The 27,942-nt window shown below is 36.3% G+C and overlaps 1 protein-coding gene across 1 annotated transcript; it reads left to right on the top strand.

The window, feature by feature from the left end:
* The first annotated feature begins 24,303 nt into the window (after nt 1-24,303).
* Nucleotides 24,304-27,639, top strand: LOC124920262 (2-dehydro-3-deoxyphosphooctonate aldolase). Its single transcript, XM_047460709.1, has 13 exons — nt 24,304-24,522; nt 24,611-24,708; nt 24,787-24,883; nt 25,125-25,190; nt 25,818-25,877; nt 25,981-26,055; nt 26,197-26,281; nt 26,563-26,621; nt 26,711-26,755; nt 26,837-26,935; nt 27,103-27,150; nt 27,242-27,289; nt 27,373-27,639. Exons 1-13 carry the CDS (start codon nt 24,487-24,489, stop codon nt 27,427-27,429), a joined length of 873 nt encoding a protein of 290 aa, XP_047316665.1. The 5' UTR covers nt 24,304-24,486; the 3' UTR covers nt 27,430-27,639.
* The last annotated feature ends 303 nt before the right edge of the window (nt 27,640-27,942 follow it).

The raw sequence follows: 27,942 nt of genomic DNA, 5'->3' as shown, positions 1-27,942 counted from the left end.
CCCCAACCTTTGATTGGATGTGGGTATCAAAGTGGGGTGTGCCCCGGAATACCCTGGCATTATAGTAAAATTCCAAGACGGATTCAGGGTAGATAGTTTGCTTGTCATCCAGAAAATACTGGAGGCCAGTATCTTCCAGTTTCTTGATCATCCGATACACCTCATAGTGTTCGGTACCAGAACAGGATTCAAAATCGACTTGGAGGATGTTTGGGAATTGAGACATGGTTAGGTTGCCTTAGTGAGAGGATGTTCTTGTGACTTGTGAGTGTTGAGGTGAGCGTTTGCTTCACTTAAATACTAGTTTAGGGGCTAACCTATTGTCCAGGCATTAAATGGGATGACATGTATTAACTGCAGGATAAGAGATTTTGCATGAAATAGGCAAGTTTGCAGTCTAGGTGTCGGTCATAGGCCTGAACCGTGAAAGATATCAAAAGATCTTCACGTCTTTTTAGGCGCGACCATGTTACTTTGAAAGGGTAATAATGCAGAGCAGATATCCTTAACCTCTGATAACTATTCCTCTTCTGTTTGAAATTCAAATAATCTAGGGTAACCTGCTTCCGAACCGGTCAGGTATCAGTTGTTCATCCCGATGCGGTTATTTGGTGCATGCACCAAGTAGCCGGTCGGTTTACTCCATCTGATAGACTGGGCAGTTCTTCCACAGACACCCCGAAGATTCGAAGTTCGACAGCTTAGGAAGAGTTACCGGTTTGTCTGCTTGAACCGGTTTCCCTTTAAGCATCCTTTGGAAGGATTTGGCTAATGTCGGTTAAGCCGAGAGTGAGCCTGAATTGAGAAAACTTAGCTTCCTGCAGCGGCTTCGTGAAGATATCGGCTACTTGTTGATCGGTCGATACGTATTCCAGCCGGATATGCTTCAGCGTGACATGCTCTCGGATGAAATGATGCCTTATGTCGATGTGCTTGGTTCTGGAGTGGAGAACCGGATTGTAGGTAATCGCGATGGCACTTGTGTTGTCACAGAAAATCGGGGATTCTTCGGCTATGATGCCGAAGTCCTTCAGCTGCTGTTGGATCCAGAGGAGTTGAGAACAGAAACTTCCGGCCGCCAAGTATTCAGCCTCCGCGGTTGATGTAGCCACCGATGTCTGTTTCTTGCTGTGCCATGACACCAGTCGGTCACCTAGGAACTGACATGTTCCACTGGTGCTTTTCTTGTCGATCTTGCATCCTGCATAATCTGCGTCTGAGTAGCTTGTTAGATTAAAGGATGAGTCCTTTGGGTACCACAGACCGACATCAGGAGTGCCTTTCAGATACTTCAGTATCCTCTTTGCGGCTGTGTAATGGGATTGCTTTGGATTTGCTTGAAATCTCCCACAAACACCAACAGCAAACAGAATGTCCGGTCTACTCGCTGTCAGGTACAGTAGGGAACCGATCATGCCCCGGTATGCAATCTGGTCTACCGATTGGCCCTCGTCATCCCTGTCCAGCTTAACTGATGAGCTCATTGGAGTAGCCGCCGAGGAGCAGGTGTCCATACCGAATTTCTTTAGCAGCTCCTTGGTATATTTAGGTTGACTGATGAATGTTCCTTCTTTAAGTTGTTTAACCTGAAGACCTAGGAAGAAACTTAATTCTCCCATCATACTCATTTCAAACTTGTCAGTCATCATTTTTGAGAATTTGTCACAAAGCTTGGGGTCAGTGGAACCGAAAATAATGTCATCTACATAAATCTGAACGAGTAGGATATGTTCCTTCTTTTCAAATTTGAACAATGTCTTATCCACTGAACCGATGGTGAAATCATGTTCTAATAGAAATGCGGTTAGCGTATCATACCAGGCTCTGGGTGCTTGCTTTAGACCGTATAAAGCTTTGTTCAGCCGGTATACATGGTTTGGAAATGCAGCATTTTTGAAACCGGGTGGCTGTTCAACGTACACTTCTTCACGTAGATCACCGTTCAGAAATGCACTTTTAACATCCATTTGAAAAACTTTGAAATTTTTGAAAGCAGCAAAAGCAAGAAAGATCCTAATGGCTTCAATTCTGGCTACAGGAGCAAATGACTCTTCAAAGTCAATGCCTTCTTCCTGTTTGTAACCTTGAGCCACTAATCTGGCTTTGTTCCTCGTGACCAAATCGTCCTCATTGAGTTTATTTCTGAATACCCATCTTGTTCCTATGACCGATTGATCTTTCGGTCTGGGAACTAAGTACCAGACTTTACTACTCTCGAACTGGTTTAGCTCTTCTTGCATTCCCAAGATCCAATCCGGATCTGACAATGCTTCATCTATTCTTTTCGGTTCAATCTGGGATATGAAAGCAGAGTTAAAATATCCTTCCAGAAGTTGACTCCTAGTTCGAACAGGTTCTGAAGGGTCACCTATAATTTGCTCAGGAGGATGTTTACTGTTTCTTCTGAGATTCAGTTCAGGAGTGTCTACCAAGTTACCGTTTGTTTGATCAAGGCTAGACTTGTCGGTAGGCTGAACGAGATTGTCAGACCGACCGACTCCCTCGGATTGGACCGAGGTGTCAGCTTCCTGTTGTGGAACAGCTTGATCCGGCTGGGTATCAATGATACCTATTTGGTCATGGACAAACCGCCTGAAGACCGGAGTCTCATCTTCACTATCAGAATGAATATCATTATTTTCCAATCTGTTGTGCAGATCAAAGCATGAAGCAGTATTGCTTTCAACCGATTCATCGAAAACAACGTGAATTGTTTCCTCCATGGTTGCAGTTCTATTATTATATACTCTATATGTTTTACTTACTGCCGAGTATCCTAGCATAATGCCGGTATCGGTCTTTGCATCAAAAGCGGTGAGTTGGGTTTTACCGTTTATATGAATGTAACATTTGCAACCGAAAATCCTGATGTACTTGAGTTTGGGAACTCTGTTAAAATAAACCTCATATGGTGTTTTGTTGTGAAATCTGTTTATCAAAGACCGGTTTTGTGTATGGCATGCAGTGTTGATAGCCTCAGCCCAAAATTTCTGAGCAATGCCGGAGTCGGCTATCATGGACCGTGCGGCTTCCTTGAGAGTCCGGTTTCTTCTCTCGGCCAGGCCATTTTGTTGAGGAGTCCTAGCACTAGACAACTCGTGTCTAATGCCGGATTCATCAAGATATGCAGTTAATGTACTATTAGTAAATTCGGTACCTCGATCACTTCGAATGCTATTGATACGAGTTGATTTTTCATTTTGCAACCGCTTAAGAAGTGTGATCAGGTTTGATACGGTTTCACGTTTAGATGGTAGAAATATTACCCATGTATATCTAGAATAGTCATCAATAACTACCATGGTGTAAAGCATACCTCCTAGGCTAATGACCTGAATCAGTCCAAATAAATCCATGTGAAGAAGATCTAGGCATCGGCTAGATTGAATATTTCCATTACTCTTAAAAGATGACCTAGTTTGTTTACCCATTTGGCATGCTGAACAGACCTTATCCTGGTTAAATACTATATCAGGAATACCTTCAACTAGCTTTTTACCGCGAATGTAGTTTAAGGTTTTCATGTTTAGATGGTTTAGTCTCTTGTGCCATAGCCAGGTTTGATCAGTCTTAGCTATCATACATATAGGATATTCTATTCTTGTTTTCCAGTCTACCTTATAGATGTTACCTATCCTATTTCCGGTTAGTAGTACAATACCTTGAGAGTCCTTAACTAAGCATGCATGTTTAAGGAATTCTACCGTGTATCCGGCATCACACATCTGACTAATACTAAGTAGATTAAAACGTAGGTTTTCAACTAGAAGTACATTATCAATAGTTAGATTACCATGGACAATCTTACCCTTGCCCACAGTTTTACCTTTTGAGTTGTCACCGAAGGTAATTAGAGCACCGGTTACTGATCTGATGTCGATTAGCAAATTGCTATTTCCGGTCATGTGCCTGGAGCAACCGCTGTCCAAGAACCATTCGGAGTTTCCTAGCCGTTTCTTTGGATCCTGCAAAATGTACATATTTACAACTGTTTGGTACCCACATTTACTTGGGTCCACATGCGGTTAGTCCCTTAGGTACCCAAACTTTAATAAACCGGACGGTCTTCTTTGCTAGGGTTTTAACTGTCCTTTTTACACTTGGTCTGGTGTATTTCGGTTTTCCTTCAAATGTCCTAAACGATGATGGTCTTTGGTTCGGTGATCTGTAGTTTGACCTACGTGGTTCAGGAAAATCTTTCTTATATTTGAGGATTTCGGCTTTTCTTTTCTCAAGGTCAAGCCATGAATCGGTTGGGCCAACATAATCGTATTTTAGCTTCTCTTCCCTATAATATGCGGTTTCCTCTTCTTCAGCTGTCCAGGTGCTCTTAAGAAATTTTATAAAAGGAAGGTTTCCTTTTGTAAGCCTTGGTTTCTCTATGGGTTTTCGGTTTTTAGAGCTATTCTCTGTGTATCCTAGACCACGCTTACAACGAGGATGCCTGTAGTGTTTATTCATATTCTTTACTATATCGCTAGATCTCTTATAGGCGGCCATCGTATATTGAAATCGGGCATTTTCTTCCTCGGTTAGTTCTCTAGTCGGTTCACTAGGTTGTTCGGTCTTAAGGTTTAACTCGGTTTCTATAGTATGGGTATCATCAGATTGTATGACCTCCGGTTCGGTTATGATGGGTACCTCTGGTTCTATTGGAATAGGTGTTATGAAGTCGGGCTTGATGTTGAGGTGTTTAGGTAACATGGTCAATAAGTTCTTATATTCTTCTACCATGTCATTCAATGCATTTTATAACTCATCTTTAGTAAATTCCTCACAAGGAGAGTCAAATACCTGTTCCTCATTGGCCATGAGGCACGTGAGTTCATCGTCGCTGTCACTGCGAGCCCATAGACTTCCTCCATCGTCGGCTATTAGTGCTTTCGGTACCTCACTTCCTTCACCGGCTTGTTGATAATTGTTTCTGTCATTTTGATAGTCCGGTTTCTGGGTATCCCTCCTTGGTTTCCTGCATTCCCACTTAAAGTGTCCCAAACAGTTACAGTTATAGCATCTTATATTGGATTTGTCACCATAGTAGTTGTTTGTCGGTTGGCTCCTTTTCATGAACCTCCCAAACTTCTGTGCAAGCATTGCCATGGCATCCTCAGTGAACTGTTCGGCTGTTCTAATAGGTGCGGGTGCAGGAACCGGTATCGGTGCCGGTGTGGGTACAGGAGCAGGTACAGCCGGTTCTGTAGATGTGATTAGTGCTCTGGTTGATGTTGAGGCCGAGACTTCCTCTTCGGTTCTAGATTTCATTTCGAATTCGTATGCCTTTAGATCTTCGAATACATCGTATAGTTTCATCTTACGTAGGCTCTTTGATTCCCTCATTACCATTGTCTTTATATCCCAGGCACTTGGAAGAGATCTCAAAGCCTTCATAACTACCTCTTTGTTCTCATACTTCTTGCCAAGAGTTGCTAGTTCATCTAACACACCAGTGAACCGGTCACTGTATTCCTTCATAGTTTCTCCTGGTTTCATTTTGATACTTTCGAACTTCTGTGTGGCCATCATTATTTTGTTCTCCCTTGTTCTTTCATTTCCTTCAAAGATCTGGATGACCGTGTTCCATGTCTCCTTCGCAGTTTTGCAATCTCTGATCTTGCAGTGTGTGTTTCTGTCTACGCTGTTGGAGATCCGGTTTCTTGCATGGTTGTCCAGATTGTTCCTTCTCCTATCTTCAGCCGTCCATTCTTTTCTATCTTTATCAATGAATATCGGTCCTTCGGTTAGAATGGATTCCATTTCATCATCCAAGGTGACTAGGTGCAGGTGCATGCGTGCCTTCCAGTTGGCAAAGTCATCACCTTCTAGCATTGGAGGCCTATCCTGATACATGTTCGCTTGAGTATTGAAACTAACTGCTCTGATACCAATTGTTAGGATCTAGGTCGCCGCTGGTGGACCGGGGGTTGGACCGGTTAGCGGTTCTCACTCGTAGGGTGGTGGTTAATCCGATTAGAGATTAACACCGGGGTTTCAATACTACACAACCTGTCACAAACCCTTGAACTAGGTTCAAGCGCGGAAGAGGTTTGCTTTAAGGTTGAAGCGGCACACTTGTATGATAGGCGGAATCGGTTTCGGATGATGGAGATTTGAAGAATGGTGAGTCGGTTTCGGTAATCTGGATATTCGGTATGGTTAGTGTAAAGTCAGTTTGGAGCGGTATGGTTAAGTTAGTCGGTTATATGATGAAGCCGGCAGAAAGTAAATAACAAGACAGATTTTATGGATGTTCGGAGATAAAACTCCTACGTCACCCCTTCCTCTCGAAACCGCGAGAAGGATATTCACTAAGGAATATAAGTACAAGCCGATCGAGACTTATTTTCAGCTCGATAACACTCTTACAATTTACACCGAAATTGTAGAACACACTTTAACTTTCAACACTTAGGTTTTCTAGAATAGCACACTGTTATCACTTGTAGTAAATGCTCTTAGCTCTCGTTATCCCAAATGTCTGTCGCGCATTTACTCTTCTGCAACTGCCTCCTTTTATAGGTGAAATATGCCAACGGTCATATTTCACTGCCTTGAATCTGATTGGCTGATCAGAGGTGCAGTGATTTAGTGTCTCAGAGGTTCAGACCTGCGGTCGTCTCCTCAGACCTGATGGTCAAGCTTAGGCCTGGCATTATGTCTCAGACCTGGCGGTCTGTTCATTCGGTGTGTAGGACAAGCCTGCCGGGTTTGTCTTTTACTTGATATAGGCACTGTCTGTTTGGACAGTTGTCTGTACTTTGAAGATTTCCTTTCTGGCTTATCCCGAAGTAGAAGGATCTGGTAGTACTGTTTTCTGCAGCCTACAGTCTTTCCTCAGACTTGCATGGATATGGAAGTATTCAGTCTGTTCCTTTGGTATCATTCTCAATAGATACCCAAATTGTCTTCTTGTACTGGTCGGTCATTTGACTTGGCCGAATGTCTTTGGTAGTGATGTAACCGGACTTCTTCCGGTTATTCTTGTCTTGTGGATGATCGGCTGTTTGATGGTTCCGGTTTTGAGCTTTGGCCGATCCTTCCTTTGTGCGGTCACGTTCCGAATACTCTTGATCGGTTTGGTAGCTTGACCGGTTAGGTTTCTTCAGTCAGTTCTCTTGTTCATCCGGTCCGGTTCCTTGTTCCTGCATGGGAAGTTTGTTTAAGTTAGGTTTATTTGAACCGGTCTGAATTTATCTAACAATTAATCACTATAAAACCAATATTAGTAAGTGATATTTTTCTTATTTTTTTAACTTTTGTGTTTCCATCCACATGGGTCCAACAGTACAGTTTTATCGTAATACTTTTAAGACTAAAACACTAAATAAGAGAATATGCATAAATAAATTATCCTCCATCGTATCGTAGTGATCTTCAATATTTTAATACTTAGAATTTCTCAAATTCAAAATCAGAATTAAGTGATATTGCCTCCTAATAGTTAAAAAGAATATAAAGAATGAAGTATTTCAATCATAATAATTTAATTATTTGATACTCAATATATTTCTCAAGTCCAAAATAACGGTCACAAAATCTTACTATTATTGACAAATAACAATAATAAAGTAATTTCGCCTCACAATTTTCAATTTTTTCTTAACTGTATCAAATAAAAAATAAGCTAAAATGATATTTTTGAAAAGGATAGACCAAATAAAATAAAGCAAGAGGATATAAAAAAATAATATTATCAACTATAATGTTTTAATTATTTGATAATTAATACTTTCTCAAATTTAAAATTGACAAGTTAAGTGATACTGTCTCAAAATAGATCAAGAGAATATGCAGAAATAAGTATTCTCAAATATAATAATTTGATATTTAACATGTTTTTCAAGTCTAAAATCACAAGACAAAATATTTTGATATCATAGAGCCAATATTAGTTAAGTAATATTGTTTCATATTTTTCAAAATGGTCTTTGTGTTTTTCAAAATTGTCTTTGTGTTTGTAATAGAATCGAATAACAAAATAGGCTTATGTGGGTTTTTTTCAAAGAGTAGACCAACTAGTCAAGAAAATATACATAATTGAAGTATTCTGAAGTACAATATTTCTATAATTTCAAATCAAATATAATTGTACATCCTCCAATCACAAGTCATCAAAATCAGAAGTCACCCAAATCACAATCACTATAAAACCAACATTAATAAGTGTTATTATTTTTGTTCTTTTTGAACTTTTATATTTTATCTACGCTATACAACAAATATCTATCCAAAATCTTTACAAAGAAATAAATAATTTTAAAGAAGAAATAAAAATATTAAAAAATAAAAATATTATATAGGAATCCAGAATAACTAAACTTGAGAATAAAACTCAAGAACATAATCAAGCTTATGACAAAAGAAAAAAGAAATTGAAGAAAACATTTCTCATAAAATTTCTTATCCACAATAGAAATGGTCAAATCCAAGAAATGGTACATAAAAATATCATTTTTAATTGATAATCATTATACAAAGTCTTTCACTGTTTTTGTTGATAGCGGAGTAGATCTAAACGTTATACAAGAAGAGTTAATTCCTACTAGATATTTTCATAAATAAAACATACCGTGTGGCATGCAGGGGGAGATAAACTCCAAATCCAATATAAACTTTCTAAAGCCTACATATGTAGTGATTAAGTGCATTGTACAAAGTTTTAAACTTGTTAAAGATATCTCTAACTAAGTCATACTCGGTACCCCATTTTTAAATACTATTTATCCAATTAAGAAAATTGATAGGAATGGAATTACAAGAACCTTTCAAGAAAATGATATTTTCCGAGAATTTATTATAGAAAAATTTACTAATATGTTACATAGTATAAACCATAATAATACCAAGTATATCTAGTGAAGAAAAAGTCTTAGATGTTAACCGCTTCAAAGATTATTGGCTTTCTTTATATATATATATATATATATATATATATATATATATATATATATATATATATATATATATATTATATCATAATATATATATATGTGGAGATATATATTTTTTTTCTTTTTTTATCCTTGTCCCAAATTAAAAGAATAAACCTCATCTTCTTCTTTCTGGTCTCTTTGCCTACACGAAGACTTTTTGTCATCCGCACTCATTGACACCTTCAAGAAAAACAAAAGACACATTGTCTTCTTCTCAAGACACCATCACCCAAAACTAAGAATATTTTAACGATGTTGAAATCTATGTTGAAAATAAAATTAATTAAGAAATTGAAAATATCTAGTTAATATTAGATGTTATTATCTTTTATTTAATAGGTGTTTTAATTATCATTAATTATGACCGTTTAAGAGTCGTGGAGGTTTATGAGTTTTTTCCTAGTATAAATAGAATAGATGTATATGTAAAAAGAAGATCTATTACCCTTTCTTTTAATCTTATCTTGAGTTTCTGAGTTAATACGTTGATTGTCCACTAACGTTTCCAACAAAGTGGTATTAGAGCAATAATGTCTTTGGTGTTCCAATATTCGCCTCTTACGAAGGTCAACTATTATCCGAGTAAAGACATTACTCGCTTCCTAAGGTGCGTGGGAAATCGTAAATAGTGCGATTGTCGAACCTGATGAGGATGCGACGCTGACTTTGATTCAAGCATTCAAGAAGAACAAAAAGAATGATCAACATTCCCTTTTTACATCCATCAATGTCTAGATGATGATACTTTTGAGAAAGTAGAAAATGCCTCAACGTCGAAGGAGGCATGGAAAATTCTAGAAAAATCCCACAAAGGAGTTGTTAAGGTAAAAAAGTTGCGGCTTCAGATTTTACGTGGAGAGTTTGAATCTCTTCATCAGGAAGCATTGAAGTCTATTTCAGACTATTTCATGCAGATATTATCTATCGTCAACCAAATATAGCAAAATGGTGAAAACATCTAAGACGTTCGAGTAATCGAGAAAATTTTACGTTCTCTACATCAAAGATTTGACCATGTAGTGGTTGCAATCTAAGATAACATAGATTTGGAGAAACTCTCAATTGACGAGTTAAATGGATCATTACGGGTGCACGAGAAATGGATGAACAAACACAAGAAGGAGCCTTTGGAGCAAACTCTTTTAGTCAAGCATTCATTTGGCGAAAAGGGGAGCGTAGTTCATCTAGGTCACGGTTGAGGTTATTTTTGTGGTGGCGGTCGAGGACGTGGCAGAAATTCAGACATCGAGAGAGCAAAAGATGAAAAATCTCGAAGAAATTTGAGAGGTAGAGGAAGAGGACACGGACGAGAACAAGGAAGTGACAAATACAAGAAGGGATACGAAAAGTCACGCGTTAAGTGTTATAATTATTACAAATTGGGTCATGATGCTCGTAATTGTTGGTATACCGATGAAGCAAAAGTATAAGTCCATCTCACGGAAGAAAAATAAATAGAGGAGTTGACGTTGTTGGTGCTAAATTAACAAATTATTGGAGGAGAAATTCAATGGTATCTTGACAACGGTGCGAGTAACCATATGTGTGGTGACAAGTCGAAATATTTGAGATTGAGAAGGCAACTGGAAATATCACGTTCGGAGATGCTTTGAAAATCAACATTGAAGGGAAATGTACCATTTTGATTCGGTTAAAGGATGGTACACACAAGTTTATTTTCGATGTGTATTATGTCCCCAAATTAAAGAGTAATATTTTGAGTTTGGGGCAACACATGGAATGAAAGATCATAATATTTGGCTACGATATGGAGTGAAACTGATTAAGAGGGACATGACATATTGCTTACAAGCATGTGCCAGAGCAAGAGAGAACCAAATTTAATTATAGAATTAAGAAGTTTATGTTAATCGGCTATGATGGAAAATCAAAAGGGTATAAGATCTACAATCTTATCAACGGAAAGATTGTTGTAAGTCGTGATATGAAGTTTGATGAAGATGCTTCTTGAAATTGGGAAGTTAATGAAGATTTCATCAAAGAATTCTTCCCAATGTTCGATGAGGACAATCAAGAAGAAGAAATATGGTAGCCCGTTATTCCTACGACAACAACGAACACACTTTCTGATGCATCTTCATCAAGTGGAAGTCCTAATGAAGGATCACGAAGGATAAGAACTATCCAAGAACTATACGAGAATATGGAGATAATGAATGATGTCTCTATGTTCTGTCTTTTATCTGAAACAACGCATTTGAGTTTTGAAGAGGCTAGTAAGGAGAAGAAATCGTGACAAGCCATGGAAAAGGAGATTTGAGTCATTAAAAGAAACGATACATGAGAACTCACTTCACTTCCATCGGGTCAAAAGTCCATTGATGTCAAGTGGATATTCAAATAGGAAAAAAATGTCAAAGGTATTGTAAAAAAATTAAAGCGAGATTAATCGTCAAAGGGTATGCACAACGACACAGAGTGGACTATGATGAAGTATTTGCTCTAGTTTATCTTCTAAAAACAATCAGATTTTTTGTATCATTGGTGGCACAAAGAAAATGGAAAATATTTCAATTGGACGTGAAGTAAACATTTCTTAACGGTTTCCTTGAGGATGTTGTTTTTGTGGAGTAGAAGGCTATGTGATGAAAAGACAAGAAATAAATGTATTAAAGTTGAAGAGGGATTTGTTCGGTCTCAAACAAGCGCCTCGAGCATTGCATAATCGGATTGATGCTTATTTTTGTGAGAAATGATTTGAAAGATGTCCACATGAGTATGCACTTTATGTGAAAATAGATAAAAATGGAGATTGTTTGTTTGTTTGTTTTCCTCTACGTGGATGATCTTATTTTCACATGGTCTCTTTGAAGATTTCAAGAATGATATGGCTCAAGAATTTGATATGACAGATATTGGTTTAATGTCATTTTGTCTCGGATTAGAAATGTGTCAATCGAATGATGGAACTTTTGTTGGCCAACAAACATATGTGAAGGAAGTTCTAGATAGATTCAATATGTCGAATAGAAAACTGGTGGCTACCCCTATATGGAGGTTTGAGCTAAATTAGGCAAAAACGAAAATAAAGAAAAAGTGGATTCAACACTGTTCAAAAGTCTCGTTGGATGTCTAAGGTATTTGACATCTACTGGGCCATGGATTTGTGTTTTTTATGGTGTCTAATTCAATCTCATGGAGTTTGATGAAACAAGTGATAGTTTCACTATCATCTTGTGAAGCAGAATATATCGCAATGACAATATGTGCTTGTCACGCAATCTGACTAAGAAGAATGTTGAAGGAGATAGGTTTATCAGATAATGAAGCGACCACAATTTTTGTCGACAACAAGTCTGCTCAAGCTATATCAAAGAATCATGTTTTTCATGATCGAAGTAAACATACGTCTCAAACTACATACCACGAAAATATCAATCAATATAAAACCAATATTAGTAAGTGATATTATTTTCAATCTTTTTGAACTTTTATATTTCTATCCACGCGAGGCAAAAAATATAGTCATATCATATTATTTTTACGACTAAAGTCACTAATTAAGTAAATAAAAGTCACAAAATCTCAATATTATAGAGATAACAATAATTAGGTAATATTTTGATTTTAACTACATCAAACAACAAAATAGACTTAAATGATATTTCTTTTTTAAAATAGTCAAACTATAATAAAACAATAGAATATGCATACATTAAGTATTCTCAACCATAATGATTTAATCATTTGATAATTAATATTTTCTCATATCCAAAATCACAAGTTAAGTGATATTGTCACAAAATAGGCCAAGAGCATATGCGGAAATGAAATATTCTCAAACATAGTAATTTAATCATTTGATCTTTTCAAATAAATCACAAGCCAAAATATTTTTACAGTATAAAGCCAACATTAATTATATTATATCGTTTCATGTTTTTCAAAATGTTGTTTTTGTTTGTAACCGCAACTAATAACAAATTAGGATTATGTGATTTTTTTAAAAATATTTTATCAAGTAGTTAAGAGAATATGCATAAATGAAATATTATCAAATATAATGCTTCTATAATTTCAAACCGTATTTACGTCCCAAACCACAAGCCACAAAATTACACGTAAAGCAACAATATAGTCTTATCATATTATTTTTACGATTAAAGTCATTAATTAAAAAAGAATAGTCACAAAATCTCAATATTAGAGAGATAACAATAATCAAGTAATATCGCATCATAATTTTTGAAATGTTATTTTTGTTTGTAACTGCATCGAACAATGAAATAAGCTTAAATGATATTTATTTTTTAAAATACTCCGATTATAATTATATAAGAGAATATGCAGAAATGAAGTATTCCCAACCATAATGATTTGATTATTATATAATTAATATTTTCTCAAATTCAAAATCACAAGTTAAGTGATATTGTCTCAAAAATAGGCTAAGAGAATATACATAAATGAAGTATTCTCAAACATAGTGATTTAATAATTTGATCTTTTCAAGTAAATCACAAGTCAAAATATTTCAATATTATAGAGCCAACATTAATGATGTAATATCATTTCATATTTTTCAAAATGTTGTTTGAGTTTGTAACTGCAACAAATAATAAAATAGGCTTATGTGATCTTTTTAACTAGTTAAAAGAATATGCAGAAACGAAATATTCTTAAATACAATGCTTCTATAATTTGTAACTGAATTTATGTCTCAAACCACATGCTACGAAAATATTAATGTTAGGATCTAGGTCGCCGCTGGTGGACCGGGGGTTGGACCGGTTAGCGGTTCTCACTCGTAGGGTGGTGGTTAATCCGATTAGAGATTAACACCGGGGTTTCAATACTACATAACCTGTCACAAACCCTTAAACTAGGTTCAAGCGCGGAAGAGGTTTGCTTTTAGGTTGAAGCGGCACACTTGTATGATAGGCGGAATCGGTTTCGGATGATGGAGATTTGAAGAATGGTGAGTCGGTTTCGGTAATCTGGATATTCGGTATGGTTAGTGTAAAGTCGGTTTGGAGCGGTATGGTTAAGTTAGTCGGTTATATGATGAAGCCGGCAGAAAGTAAATAACAAGACAGATTTTATGGATGTTCGGAGATAAAACTCCTACGTCACCCCTTCCTCTCGAAACCGCGAGAAGGATATTCACTAAGGAATACAAGTACAAGCCGATCGAGACTTATTTTCAGCTCGATAACACTCTTACAATTTACACCGAAATTGTAGAACACACTTTAACTTTCAACACTTAGGTTTTCTAGAATAGCACACTGTTATCACTTGTAGTAAATGCTCTTAGCTCTCGTTATCCCAAATGTCTGTCGCGCATTTACTCTTCTGCAACTGCCTCCTTTTATAGGTGAAATATGCCAACGGTCATATTTCACTGCCTTGAATCTGATTGGCTGATCAGAGGTGCAGTGATTCAGTGTCTCAGAGGTTCAGACCTGCGGTCGTCTCCTCAGACCTGATGGTCAAGCTTAGGCCTGGCATTATGTCTCAGACCTGGCGGTCTGTTCATTCGGTGTGTAGGACAAGCCTGTCGGGTTTGTCTTTTACTTGATATAGGCACTGTCTGTTTGGACAGTTGTCTGTACTTTGAAGATTTCCTTTCTGGCTTATCCCGAAGTAGAAGGATCCGGTAGTACTGTTTTCTACAGCCTACAGTCTTTCCTCAGACTTGCATGGATATGGAAGTATTCAGTCTGTTCCTTTGGTATCATTCTCAATAGATACCCAAATTGTCTTCTTGTACTGGTCGGTCATTTGACTTGGCCGAATGTCTTTGGTAGTGATGTAACCGGACTTCTTCCTGTTATTCTTGTCTTGTGGATGATCGGCTGTTTGATGGTTCCGGTTTTGAGCTTTGGCCGATCATTCCTTTGTGCGGTCACGTTCCGAATACTCTTGATCGGTTTGGTAGCTTGACCGGTTAGGTTTCTTCAGTCAGTTCTCTTGTTCATCCGGTCCGGTTCCTTGTTCCTACATGGGAAGTTTGTTTAAGTTAGGTTTATTTGAACCGGTCTGAATTTATCTAACAATTTCTCCCTTTTTGATTATTTTATTTAAAATTATCAAAATCATGTAAGTTTGCAACCGTAGGCCGGTTGTTTTGTTTGGCCGGTTTTTGAAAAAGACTTGGAGAATTTTCGAAAAATTTTGAGAGAGAAGTTTTGGAAGAGTCTTTATCTTTTATCTAACAATTTCTCCCTTTTTGATTATTTTATTTAAAATTATCAAAACTAAGTAGAAATGCAAAATAAGGTCGGATTCAAAAATAACTTTATATATATTTATAGATGACCGGAAAAGACAAACTATATAAAAATACTAAGACCAATAAGAAGGATAGTCCCTATTCAGAGTCCGTGAAATCATAGGCGCTCTTCTTTTTCTTCGGTTGCTGTTGCCCGGTCTGTTCGGAAGATCGTCGCCTGTTAGATCTGGACCGCAGTTGTTCTTCGACTTCATCCTCGACTTGGTCGGCCTGCTGCGATGTACCCGTAATGACCGGTTCAGAGACCTTTTGAAGCATCTCGGCTATCCGAACTTTCTTAGGGGCCTCCCTCTTTCTCTTTTTCGGTGTTGAAGCGGAGGCGGCCCTCTTCCTCTTCTCGTTCTCCTTTGCATAGCCCTCCAGCCTCCGTGCTTCCCTTTCCAACCGTGCGGCATCTTCCGCAGCTTGATTGGCCACTTTCTCAGCGAACCCTGGGAATATGGCCCCAGCCTTTTTAATTCGTGCGGCTTCCACTTCCGCTTCGGTTAGTTGAGAAGATCGCAACCCCTCTTTATCTTTGCTAGCTTCGGCGTCCAGTGCATCCTGGACCCTTTTAGCCACTTGAGCATCAGCCTCTATAGCCGCTGCGTCCGCGTTCTCCTTAGCCTTTAGAATTGCGGCCATCTGTTCGGTAAATGCCTTTACTTCGGCCACGAGACTCTCGTTTGTCTTTTCGAGTTCTGAGACGCGGTTAATTGTCGTGTCAACCCGTTCGAAATCCTTCTTTAAGTCGGAGGTCACACCCTCCAGAGTTGCGGTTCGCTGAACACATTTTTCGCGCTCACTGCCCTCTTCCCACAGTCCGGCGCCGAGTTCTGAGAGTCGTGCTTGATGTTGATCCAGAAGCTGCTTTGTCACGTCGGTGAACTTTAGGGCCGAATCAATAATGTTGTTGCATCTATCCTTGAATGGTTGAAGCTTGGACACGTCGTGTTCTTGTACGCGGTCATCGATCCGCTCCGATATGGATGCTTCAAGCTTTTGAAGTCGGTCCTCAACCCATTCTTTAGCAGCCCATTCTTTAGGAGGGTCCGAAGCGGTGACTTCCGGTGGTGGGGGAGGTGAGTGCTCGGTGGGATCTGGATCGGCTCTTTCACCGGGATTTAACGATGCAGCATCTTCATTTGGAGGTTCTAATTGTGCCGCATCCTCTAAGGTCGGTACCTCAACCTCTAAGGTCGGTACCTCAACCTCCAATATCGGTACCTCAACCTCCCTTGGAGGTGTTGGACAGTTAACTGGAAAATTTTCGATTACCGGAGCAGTATAGACCGGTACTCTCTTTTGGTTGCATATTGCTTTCAGCCACTCTATTTTTTGAAGTATTTCCAATTTGCCTTTTGCAAGCTTTGTTAACACCCGCGGTGCTACGGTGTCCACCGATCCCCCCTCGTTATACTCTTCCTTAATTTTCCGGATGCGCTTTCTTAGTTTCCGAAGTTGGCTTCTCGCTATCAGGAGACAGGTTCGGCTTTGTACCTCCTGAATTGTGTTGGATTTTGTGAGGCGCAACATCAGGTCCTCTACTTCCTCCAATCTGTCGATGCATTCCTTTTGCGTGAAGCTCGGTAGGATTTCTTTATATCTTGTACTGAACCGGTGCTCATGCCACTCCAAATATAGGTCTATAACGTCCTCGTCTCGCTTGTTAATGCCCTGAAAGATTTTCTGGGCTAATCTATCAGCCTCTGCTTCTTCGGCCTCCTCCCTCTCCGTGTTGTAGCCTTCATCATTGGCTACTTTATCAACCCCGTCTTCACCCTCGGTGGTCTCCGGATTGGTGTATGGTTCGGCATCGTTTGGACTTCGAGCCGACTGATCGTCGTCGTTGACCGTTCTATCATCGGTCCTTTCCGTGTCGGTTTCCCCAGAGGCCCACTCCTCATCTAGCAAAAGTAGAGTAAAGATCAGAAAACATGGAAAAACTAGAGTAACGAGCAGAATGAACAACAAAAACAGAATACAGGACAGAAGAATAAAAAGGAAACAAAAACTGACAACCTAGTTCGAGAAAGGGGGAAGATTTTCCTTGGAGCATTTAAGCCAAATGTTGAAATTAGAGGTTCCCCGTTTGAATTCAAACTACTCCAAGAAGTTGAGGAGAACTACGTAAAGTCATGGAAGAATGTCATAGTGGGCAATTTCATCGGAAGAAACAAGGTGACATTTCTAGTAACCAAAAAATTCTAATGGAACAATGGGGAGAAAATGGTCTAGAAAATGTAACATCAAACATTCATGACTTATACTTTCTCAAATTCAAAGAAGGATCAAATCTTGAAAATATTCTGATCAACGGGCACACATTTATTGGGAAAACCTGCATGAAACTCGAAAAATGGGCAGAAGGTATGAACCTCTTCAGCAAGCCCAAAGAAACTGCACAAATCTGGTTCCAATTGCGCAACATCCCTCCCCACATGTATAACCCTGAAGCATAAGTCACTTTGTGAGCCTATTGGGAAGTCCACTCTACATGGACCCAACTACAGAAAAAGGTGAGCATATGACTTATGCTAGGATGTGCATTGAGATACACCCGAGATCAAATCTTCCATATCAGATGACGGTAACGGACAGAAAAGGTGAACCCACAATTATGAGAATCTCATATGAGTGGAGGTTGAGTAGATGCTTTGATTGTAACACATTCGAACATGTCTGTTACAAGTGCCCGAAAATGATTGAAGAAGAAAGGAAGAAGAAGATCGAGCAAGAGACAGAAAAGAAACAGAAAGAAGAACATGAAAGGTTGGAAAAGAAAAAGGCGGAGAATGAAAGACAGAAAGAGGTTACTAAAGAATCAGTATTGAGTAAGCAGAAGGATCAAGATAAAGAAGAAAACTCAGAACAAGGTTTTGAAAAACAGGGGAAGGAAGATAGAGTGGTAAGAGATTCAGAATCAAAGGCTGTGAATGAAGAGATAACAAAGAAACTTGACTTGGAAGCAAGAATCAATACCGAAGAGACCGTGGAAAGGGAAAGCGTGGGAGAAAGCAAGAAAGGGGAAGCGGGTGAAGTAAGTGGGAAAGATAAAGCAGAAGCAGCTGAATCAGGTGAAACTGTGCAATATCCAACTCAGAAGAAGGTTGACCAAAGAAACACGAAAATCCTAAAACAGCAAGGTAAGAAAATTAAGGAAAATACAATTCCTTATAGCCCTTCTATATGGGAAAACATAAAGGAAGAAAAGGGAAAGGAAAGGGAAGTAAAGATATAACATCTTCTTTTCATTAATGAACTTAATGATATGGAATATTAGTGGGTTAAATGACCCTATAAAGAGAAGAGAGGTTAGAAGAATAGCAGAAAGGAATGAAATCACAGTATTTGGAATTCTTGAAACAAAAGTCAGTCAAAGTCAAATAGAGAACGTTGCCTTGGGTTGCTTCAAAAAAGAATGAGAATTTATTCATAACTCTGATGGGGTTAAAAGCATAATCTGGGTAGGATGGGATAAAAGAAAGGTTGAAGTCAAGAAAATTTTTGAAAGCAAACAAGTTATTTTGACAGAGGTTATCAATCTAGTGACAAGAGTAAAAATCTTCTCTACGGTAGTATATGCAAACAACTTTGGAACAGAGAGGAAGACACTTTGGAATGATTTGAGAAGAAGCATTACGGACGATGAACTGTGGGTTATTATGGGAGATTTTAACGTTACAAGATTTAGGAATGAAAGAGAGCCTGAGACAGACATAACACAAGACATGCATGATTTCAATGAATGCATTCGAGACATAAGCTGCATTGAACCGTCTTCCTCAAGTAATCTATTTTCATGGTCAACTTCAAGAGGGGCAGACAACATGCGAAAGAGCAGAATTGATAGAGGCCTAGTGAATGAAAAATGGGTGGAGCTTTACCCAAGAAGTCAAATCCAGGTTTTGCAACCATGTATCTCTGATCACTGCCCTTTAAAATTCTTTTGGGAGAGGGAGAAAAAACAGAAAAGACTCTTTAAGTTCTTCAACTTTTAGATGAAAGATGAAGAATTTAATGAAATCTTTAATGAAACTTGGAACATCAGAATTAATGGAACAAAGATGTTTAGAGTTTTTGAGAAACTAAGATTACTGAAAGGGAAGTTAAATAAGCTAGACCGGAAAAAATATAGTGGCATTTCTAAAAGAGTAGAGGAAGCCAAAACGAAAATGGAGAAAATACAAAGCAAGGCACTGAGAGATCCGAATCTACCTTATAATAGTGAAGAGAAAAAAGAGGCTCTTATGCGATTTAGAGACCTTTGTTCTAAAGAGGAAAGCTTTGCTAAGCAAAAATCTAGAGAAAATTGGCTTTCATTAGGAGACAATAATACTTCTTTCTTCTATAAAAAATGTTCATCAAGGAATTTCAGAAATCAGGTCATAAGGCTCACAAACTCAAATGGAGATATTTTACAGGGACAAAAAACAGTTCATGAGGAAGCAATAAATTTCTACAAAGAGCTGATTGGAACAGAAACGAGCACAATAATAGAGGACAACCGAAGATTGCTTCAATAAATTGTGCAAAGAAAAATTAGTGAAGAAAGTAATAACTAATTGATTACAAGAGATGGAAGAAGTCAGAAAAATAGTGTTTTCGATGAAAGGGGATAAAAGTCTAGGACCAGATGGTTTCAACGCGAACTTCTTCAAAGAAAACTGGGAAATAATGGGTAAAGATGTAAGCGAAGGGGTTTTAGAATTCTTCCAAAATAGGAAAATGTTGAAGCAATGGAACGTCACAATGTTGAATTTGATTCCTAAGAATTCAATCCCGGAAAAAATTCAAGATTTTTGTCCTATTTCATGCTGCAATGTTATTTACAAAATTATTTCAAAAATTCTTTCGCAACGTTTGAAAAAGTTATTGATAAGATTGTAGGATTGAGGCAATCAACATTTATTCCCAAATGCTCTATTTCCCATAACATCCTACTCATGTAGAGCTTATTGAATGGATATGGCAAGAAAAACATATCGCCACGTGTGCCTTTCAAAATTGACATTAGAAAAGTTTTTGACTCGATCAGATGGGGATCAATCCACAAATTCCTCCTTGCTACAGGTTTTCCAATCATTTTCATTGATTGGATTATGCAATGTGTTTTCACTCCTCACTTTGCTGTGAGCGTGAATGGTATTCATGGAGTCTTTTTCAAGGGTGAAAGGGGAGTAAGGCAAGGAGACCATATATCTCCTTACTTATTCGTCTTAATAATGGAAATTATTGACTGTATTTTAAAAATTCTTCTAAGAAGTCGTCATTTCAAATTTCACCTGTACTGCAAAGAAGAAGCAATAACTCATATATGTTTTGCAGATGATCTATTTTTTTGGCTTATGCGGATGTTGAATATGTTAGTATAATGAAAGAAGATCTAACAATCTTTTCGAGTATTACAGGTTTATACATCAATGAGGACAAAAGTCAGGCTTTCTATGGAGGGATTAATGAAGAAAGAAAGGAAAACATATTCAATATTATGGGAATCTTTCTTACTTTATGTTACGGGGGAATAAATGGACTGATTACAGAGGGAAGGTGAACTACTAGTGAAATACCTTGGAGTACCCTTGTCATCAAAACAACTCTGATATAATCACTTCAGATAACTAGTAGAAAAGGTTAGAAATTCTGTCTTGGGTGGGGCTACAAAAAAATTGTCTTATGCATGTAGAATCGAGCTCGTTAAAAGAGTTATCTTTGGAATTATTGGCTACTAGGCACAACAGATAGTCATCCCAAAGAAAGTAATGGCTGAACTCGATAGAATCATGAGAGATTATATCTGGGGAACACAAGACAGAGGAGGCAAAAAAGTAAAATGGGAGGATGTTTGCACTCCCATAGAAGAAGGCGAACTAGGAATAAAAAGTTGTGTTGAATGGAACAAAGCCCTCACCATCAAGAGCTTATGGGAGTTGGAGAAGAAAGCGGACTCTCTGCGGGTCAAATGGGTTAATACAAGATTTATAAAAGAAGAGTAAAGTATCTGGACACGAAGCATCAATGAAAGAATGTCATGGTCATTGAAGAAGATCTTAAAAACAATAAAAGATGTCTTTCAAATGGTGCAAACCAAAATTGGAAATGAAAGAGGGGTACTATTCTAGCATGATCCTTGGCTGGATAATATTCTCATTATATTCAAAGAAGAAATGCAAGGAAATAGAGTTAGAATAAAATACATCAAGTACACATTTAGAGACGTCTATGAAGGTAAATGTGATTCACTTTTGAGGCGTATTCCAGAAGATGATAGAATCATAAACCTAATGAGGTAGAAGCAACTCAATGAAAGAAATGATGAAATATGCTGAAAAACAGAAAGCAACGAGAAGTTCATTATAAGAAAGACATGGGAAATGATTAGAACAAGAGGACAATAGGTGGATTGGCATAATGTGGTATGGTCTCTAAATATTATTCCTCGTCACCAATTTATTATTTGGCTAGTATACAGGAAAAGGTTGACAACAAAAGACAGAATTCGAAATATATAAACATTCCTGATATCAACTGTGTCCTATGTTCGGGAGTTGAGGAAAGCATAAACCATTTATTTGGGGAATGCTCTTTTATAATATAAATATGGAGAAGATATGCTACAAACATGAACATCATCAATTTTCCAAGAACATAGGAAGAAATCCAAGAATGGATGAAGAATAGTAAAAGGAAGATCCTTCTATTTAAGTATGTTGAAATACTATTTTGGAGAAGTAATCTACAATATCTAGAAAAAAAGAAATTCAAGAACTCATAGTGGAAGAAGTAGAACTGCTGAAGATATTTGGAGAGATATAAATTCAGATGGAAATGCACTCATTCAATCCTGAAAAAGAATGGAAAAGAATGAAGAGAATAGAAAGCTTTACTAGATATGGGATATTTCATTTGAAAAAGTCACAAATAAAATTAAAGTAAAAATGCTATAAACGTTAATTGATTGTTGTTGTTATCTGTAATTCAATTATTGTTTCATTGTTAAATCTAGAAATTGTCTAGATCTGATCTTAAACTTTTGTATATTTTTCCCTCTTTTAAAATTTTTTAATGAAATGACACTAAACTGTTTTTCCAACAAAAAAAAAAAAAAAATAAAATAATAAAATAATAAAAAAAGAAATTATTACACTTAATCAATCGATTAGGTTAGGTCATGGGATCAATTACATGATACATTTTTAAAATATTATAAAATTACTGCACTTAATCAATTAGGTCATGTGATCAATTACATGATACAATTTTAAAATATTATAAAAATAATATAGTAATTAACTAATTATGATAATATAGTAATTAACTAATTAATGTCTTCAAAATCAATAGCAAAAAAAACAGTAACACGGTGCTGATTTAGAAACAGAAAAAGTTTATATTTATATTGCTAATAAAAAATAGTTTATAATTTTATTTCAAGTGTATACATGGTAAGACTAAAATACACCCCTAATTTATAAATATTTTTTTAATAATTTTTAAATAAATAAATTAAGATATTAACTCAAAGCTAAAACCTAAATAAACAATTAATTAGATTAATTATTATGATAATTAAATTTTAATTAATTAAAGATAATTACCAGATAAATAAATAAAATAATTTGAGATAAATGTTATACTTATTATATCTCGAATTAATTTTAGAAAAATAAAGGATATTAAAATAAATATTTTAAAATATATATTTTATCATTTTTATCCCAAATAAATTATTTATTTAACCCAAAATATAAAAAAAATGACAAAATAAATAACATATTTATTTTAAATATTTTGTGTATTTTAAAAATAAATTTATTTTAAATATTTTGTGTATTTTAAATAAACCCTTAAGATTTTAAAATAAAAAACTGATTTAAGCCCACTTGCCCAATCAACCAAATTGAGGAGGCTATAAATACCATTCATTGATGATTCCGAAGGTAAGTGATCAACTCTCAATACCTCAATTCGAATTTTTTAGAAATCCGCCATTGAAGTTCAAGCTTTCTAGATTTTTCAAAATTTATATAAAATCTTAAACTTAGATCTAGACATTTCAAAAGTTTTCCTAAGGTCTAATGAGTGTTCTTCAATCCTTGGTAAACTTTCAATCACCCTCTAATTCAATCTTTTAGTTTGAAATTGAAAATTTTATATTTTAGTTTTCATAAGTTTAATATTGTTTGGTTGTTTAATTTTTTGATTGAAAAACGATCTTATGATCATTTACAAACTATTACAAACTATTTGTGAAAGTTAGAAATAATGAATTGATCTAAAACAAAAGAACCCAAATTTGAAGTTGAAAAAAATTAAAAATCGAGTTTTCTATTCTTGAGCTAATCATCAAGAACATCAGTCCAAAAAGCTTCTCATCATGTTTCTATGATGTTTGACACATATTTGGATAATGTTTTGATCAAAATCAAAATTTTCAAAATAAATAAAAATTATAAGTTCTTGAATTGGTCCAAATAAACATCAAATGTTCATGTTTTAGTATCAATTAATCATATGAACTATAATAAAGTTATTGACCAACTTCTTACACTTCATTAAACTCTAAAAACCAAAAACCCAATTTTTGGCCTTTAAACTATTTTGAACAAATTAAACATCACCTAGTCGAATAATACCTTGGGATGATGTTTCTAATATTTCTAGAAACTTTGTAAAGGATCAGGGGCCTATCAAAATTGCAAAATCTTCAATTTTGATGTTCTTGAAGACCGACATGTTCGACCAAGACCGAGAGGTCCGCCCGAGGCTTTTCAGTGTGAGGTCACGAGATGAATGTCGGTGGTGGTTAGTGGTTGGTTTGACGTTAGATAAGAGATATGTGGTCAATTGTGATTGGTTGTTGAAGTGTGAGTAAAAGAGAGGTTGACTAAGATTGGTGAGCGGTTTATTGAGGGATAAAAAATGTATATGAAAAAATGTAAGTCACAAGATAAAGGTCAATTGAGGAATTAAGTGGATGTAGAGGGAATAAAATATATGTTAATATTAAGTTTAAGATTAAACTTAATTTTTACAAATTAAAATTAATTTTAAATTATTTAAATTTGAATAATATTAATTCCATTTGCTTGAACATCACTTGATTCTAAAACACTATATGCTCAGTGATTAAACATCCAAACGCGTTGATCACTGTTCCCCGCTCCAACGCTTCATCAACGATCATCTTAGCGTTTTAAGGAGTAAATCGAAGCCTAGATTGGTTTGAAATTTCAGAGTTCGTGTTTTCAGATTCGATCCTCCCGTCAAATTGAATTCGTTTTCGAGATCCAAGTCCTAACTGCAGTTCAAAGCGCGGCAATGGATTCATCGGCACTTCTACTTAACCAGCTCAAGGTTCTATGATCTATCTCTTCTATAGATTGTTATACGTACACTAATATGTTAATCTGAATCTGCATTTCTCTTTGGCGATGTTAAACAGTCAGCTGAGCCGTTCTTTTTGTTAGCCGGTCCCAATGTCATCGAATCAGAGGAGCACATTCTACGGATGGCTAAACACATCAAAGCCATTGCTTCCAAGTCTCTTACTTTTACTCTCTCCCTCTCTTTCTATATTCATTTTGAGTGTATTTCAAACTCTTTACCTTCACTTCTCAGGTTCGATTTGCCGCTTGTTTTCAAGTCTAGCTTTGATAAAGCCAACAGGACATCATCTAAATCGTTTCGCGGCCCTGGCATGGAGGAAGGATTAAAGGTACTAGTATTAACTTCCAATTCTGCCTTCTTTTTTTCAATAGTTTGCTGTATAGATACCATCAGTTTAGATTTAGGGAATTCTTTTGTTATCTGGCACTTATGCGAGTTCAATTAAAGACATGGCTAGATCTCAGATATTTGGCTATCTGTAGGAGCTTGAATTCATATCTTAGCTAATGTTTAAACTAATTAAAAGATATAGATCTGGTGATTGATGAGTATGTTCTTAATGATTGCAGATCCTTGAGAAAGTTAAAGTAGCGTATGACATCCCTATTGTGACTGATGTGCATGAGACTATTCAGGTAGGCTCTTCTCTTTTCTCTTATCAGTAACTACATTTGCATTCTCCAGTTCATAAAGATGATGAACTTATCTGAAAACATGACATTCATATTTATCTCCTACAGCTGGATATAACAGCTTATGTTGTACGATAACGGTTTAAATGATGGATCGATTGAATGAGACCCATGTCTTTTCTCCATTTGGTTGACCCTTTTGGGTCATTTCCAACAATCAATTGTATGAATATTCAATGTTAATGCTGGCCTACTGTATGCCACTGATAAAATTTCTGAAGCCGTAAAACTTAAGGATTATAGGATGAGAATACTTTGTGTTCAGATTTTATTAGCAATGAAATTTAATTACATTGGCAAACAAACAAGGAAAAAGAGAAACTTAATCTCAGAGAATTTGCCAAAATGATTGAAAGAAACTGGTTTTTCAAAATTATTTTTAATTTTTTGCTACTCTGGTGTTGGAATGTTGATATTGTATTTGAGGGAATGAGTGTGTCTGGATTGCCTTTTACGTGTGTCTTTTGTGCTTTATCTCCTTAACTTCCTAGTATCAATTTATCTGTTTTTATTTTATTTTCTGGATGGAAGTCTTATGTTCTTGTGTGAATATTAATGAACTTTTCTCAGTGTGAAGCTGTTGGAAGGGTTGCAGATATTATTCAGATTCCAGCATTTCTCTGCCGGCAGGTTGTAATAATTGGCTTTAGGTTCATGCATTAGCCAATCATCACGCACCTTAATACTAAGCTCATAAGTTCTTATCACTTGTTCGCCACTCTTAAAATGCCAGACAGATCTTTTAGTTGCAGCTGCCAAAACTGGAAAAATTATCAATATCAAGAAAGGCCAATTTTGTGCTCCTTCGGTAAGTAAAGTTTTTTCCTCACTATTTTGGGAAAACTTTTCCTCATTCACAAATTGTTTGTATATTGAACATATTGTCCTACTTTCGCCTCTCCCTTCTGATGAAGTATAATTTGGTAACGGTGACATCCTCCTCTTATAGGTGATGGTAAATTCTGCTGAGAAAATTAGATTGGCTGGAAATAACAACGTTATGGTTTGCGAGAGGGGGACAATGTTCGGCTATAGTAAGTCATCTTTAAATCTTCAGGTTAAAACATTGTGCTGGGTAATTTTGATAATTCATTTCAGAAATTACCATGGATATCTCTGTACTATAATAAATAAAATATATCCTCGTTTAGGGAAGGTTTTGAGAGTAGTAACTCTCTCCACCTCTTATTTTTTATGCTTTTACATAATTTTCTCAAAAATTCAGGTATTTAGTTGGATAATGGGCTCTTCGTGTATATTTTGACAAGAAAGTGGAATATGAACTATCTATCTAATATTTTTGTTGTCTCTGCAGATGATTTAATTGTTGATCCACGCAACTTTGAGTGGATGAGGGAAGCAAATTGCCCAGTTGTGAGAAAATTCTACATATTAAACTACTCACTGTTTGCTTCCCTTCAGTCCTAAAGATCAAATAACTTGATTGGAGTGTTTTGTAACAGGTAGCTGACATCACTCATTCTTTACAACAACCTGCTGGGAAAAAGGTATGGATCAAATTCAATTTTTGTTTAGAATTGTTGATTTCTAGATCCAAACTTATGAATAACTTTCTCTATTGTGTATAGCTGGAAGGTGGTGGTGTTGCTAGTGGAGGCCTTCGCGAGCTAATACCATGTATTGCAAGGACTGCAGTTGCTGTCGGAGTTGATGGAATTTTCATGGAGGTAGTAGAGATTATTGTGTAGTTTGCTTATACTCATTTCTTATTAGCAATATGTTTGGGCTTAATGTACAAACATATATAATAGATTCATTTTCTTCTTGTTGTAAAATTAAACCAATTAGCAATTCTTCGAGGATGAGATGATCTTAAAATTGTGTTGATTATTAGGTGCACGATGATCCTTTAAATGCTCCAGTTGATGGACCGACACAATGGGTATGTTATACATATTCTTAGTTGAGAAAACATGACTATCTACTAGTGATATGATAACCGTGTTGGTGTTTTTTTTTATGCATGAAAACAGCCCCTTCGCCATTTGGAAGAATTGCTAGAAGAGCTAGTAGCTATTGGTGTAAGTAATATAATATATTTGGTGAGATTATTATTTATTAGCAGTTGTCTAAGATATTTGGTTTTTGTGTTTGATTCTTGAAGAAGGTGAGCAGGGGGAAACAACCATTCAATATCGATCTCACTCCATTTCGAGATTAGGGAGTTTGTGGACATTTATCTCCTCCCCGCAAATCAATTCAATGTTGTATCGGTTATTTCCGCATATTTATTAGCCTTTTATGCTACTGTGTTTCTATGAGGTTGTTGCTAGAAGTAGAACTAACTGAATATAAAAGCATGTACTAAAATTCCATTGGTTGAATCTTCTACCAATATTTTTTTATCCATTTCACATACAGTTCTTCTTCTGCTGCTTTTTTTTTTTTTTTATGTTGTGTCTATCTAGACTAGGGATGACAATGATTCAAGGAGCGGATTGGGACGGAATATATGTTTCCTGTCTCTATCCTATTCTACTTCGGAATTTTTTTATCGGCATTCCTCATTCCATTCAGTTTTAATAAATCTCTGCGGGATACCATTACACCGTATTCTTTATTTTTTAATATTATGTATATTATAATATATGAAAATTTATATTATTATATAAAAATAAATTTAAAACTTTTATAAAATAAGATAAATTACTTGGGTGTCTATTCAATTACTCTA

This window comes from Impatiens glandulifera, chromosome 1, assembly GCF_907164915.1.
Source record: "Impatiens glandulifera chromosome 1, dImpGla2.1, whole genome shotgun sequence".
NCBI lineage: Eukaryota > Viridiplantae > Streptophyta > Magnoliopsida > Ericales > Balsaminaceae > Impatiens > Impatiens glandulifera.
This window is presented reverse-complemented; position numbering and strand designations above follow the sequence as displayed.

Excerpts from the sequence above, each read along its gene's own strand:
- LOC124920262 (XM_047460709.1), top strand. The coding sequence starts at position 24,487 with ATGGATTCATCGGCACTTCTACTTAACCAGCTCAAG. Across the intron at positions 26,282-26,562 it reads GGGGACAATGTTCGGCTATA|ATGATTTAATTGTTGATCCA; the intron begins GTAAGTCATCTT and ends TTGTCTCTGCAG. Across the intron at positions 27,290-27,372 it reads AAGAGCTAGTAGCTATTGGT|AAGGTGAGCAGGGGGAAACA; the intron begins GTAAGTAATATA and ends TGATTCTTGAAG.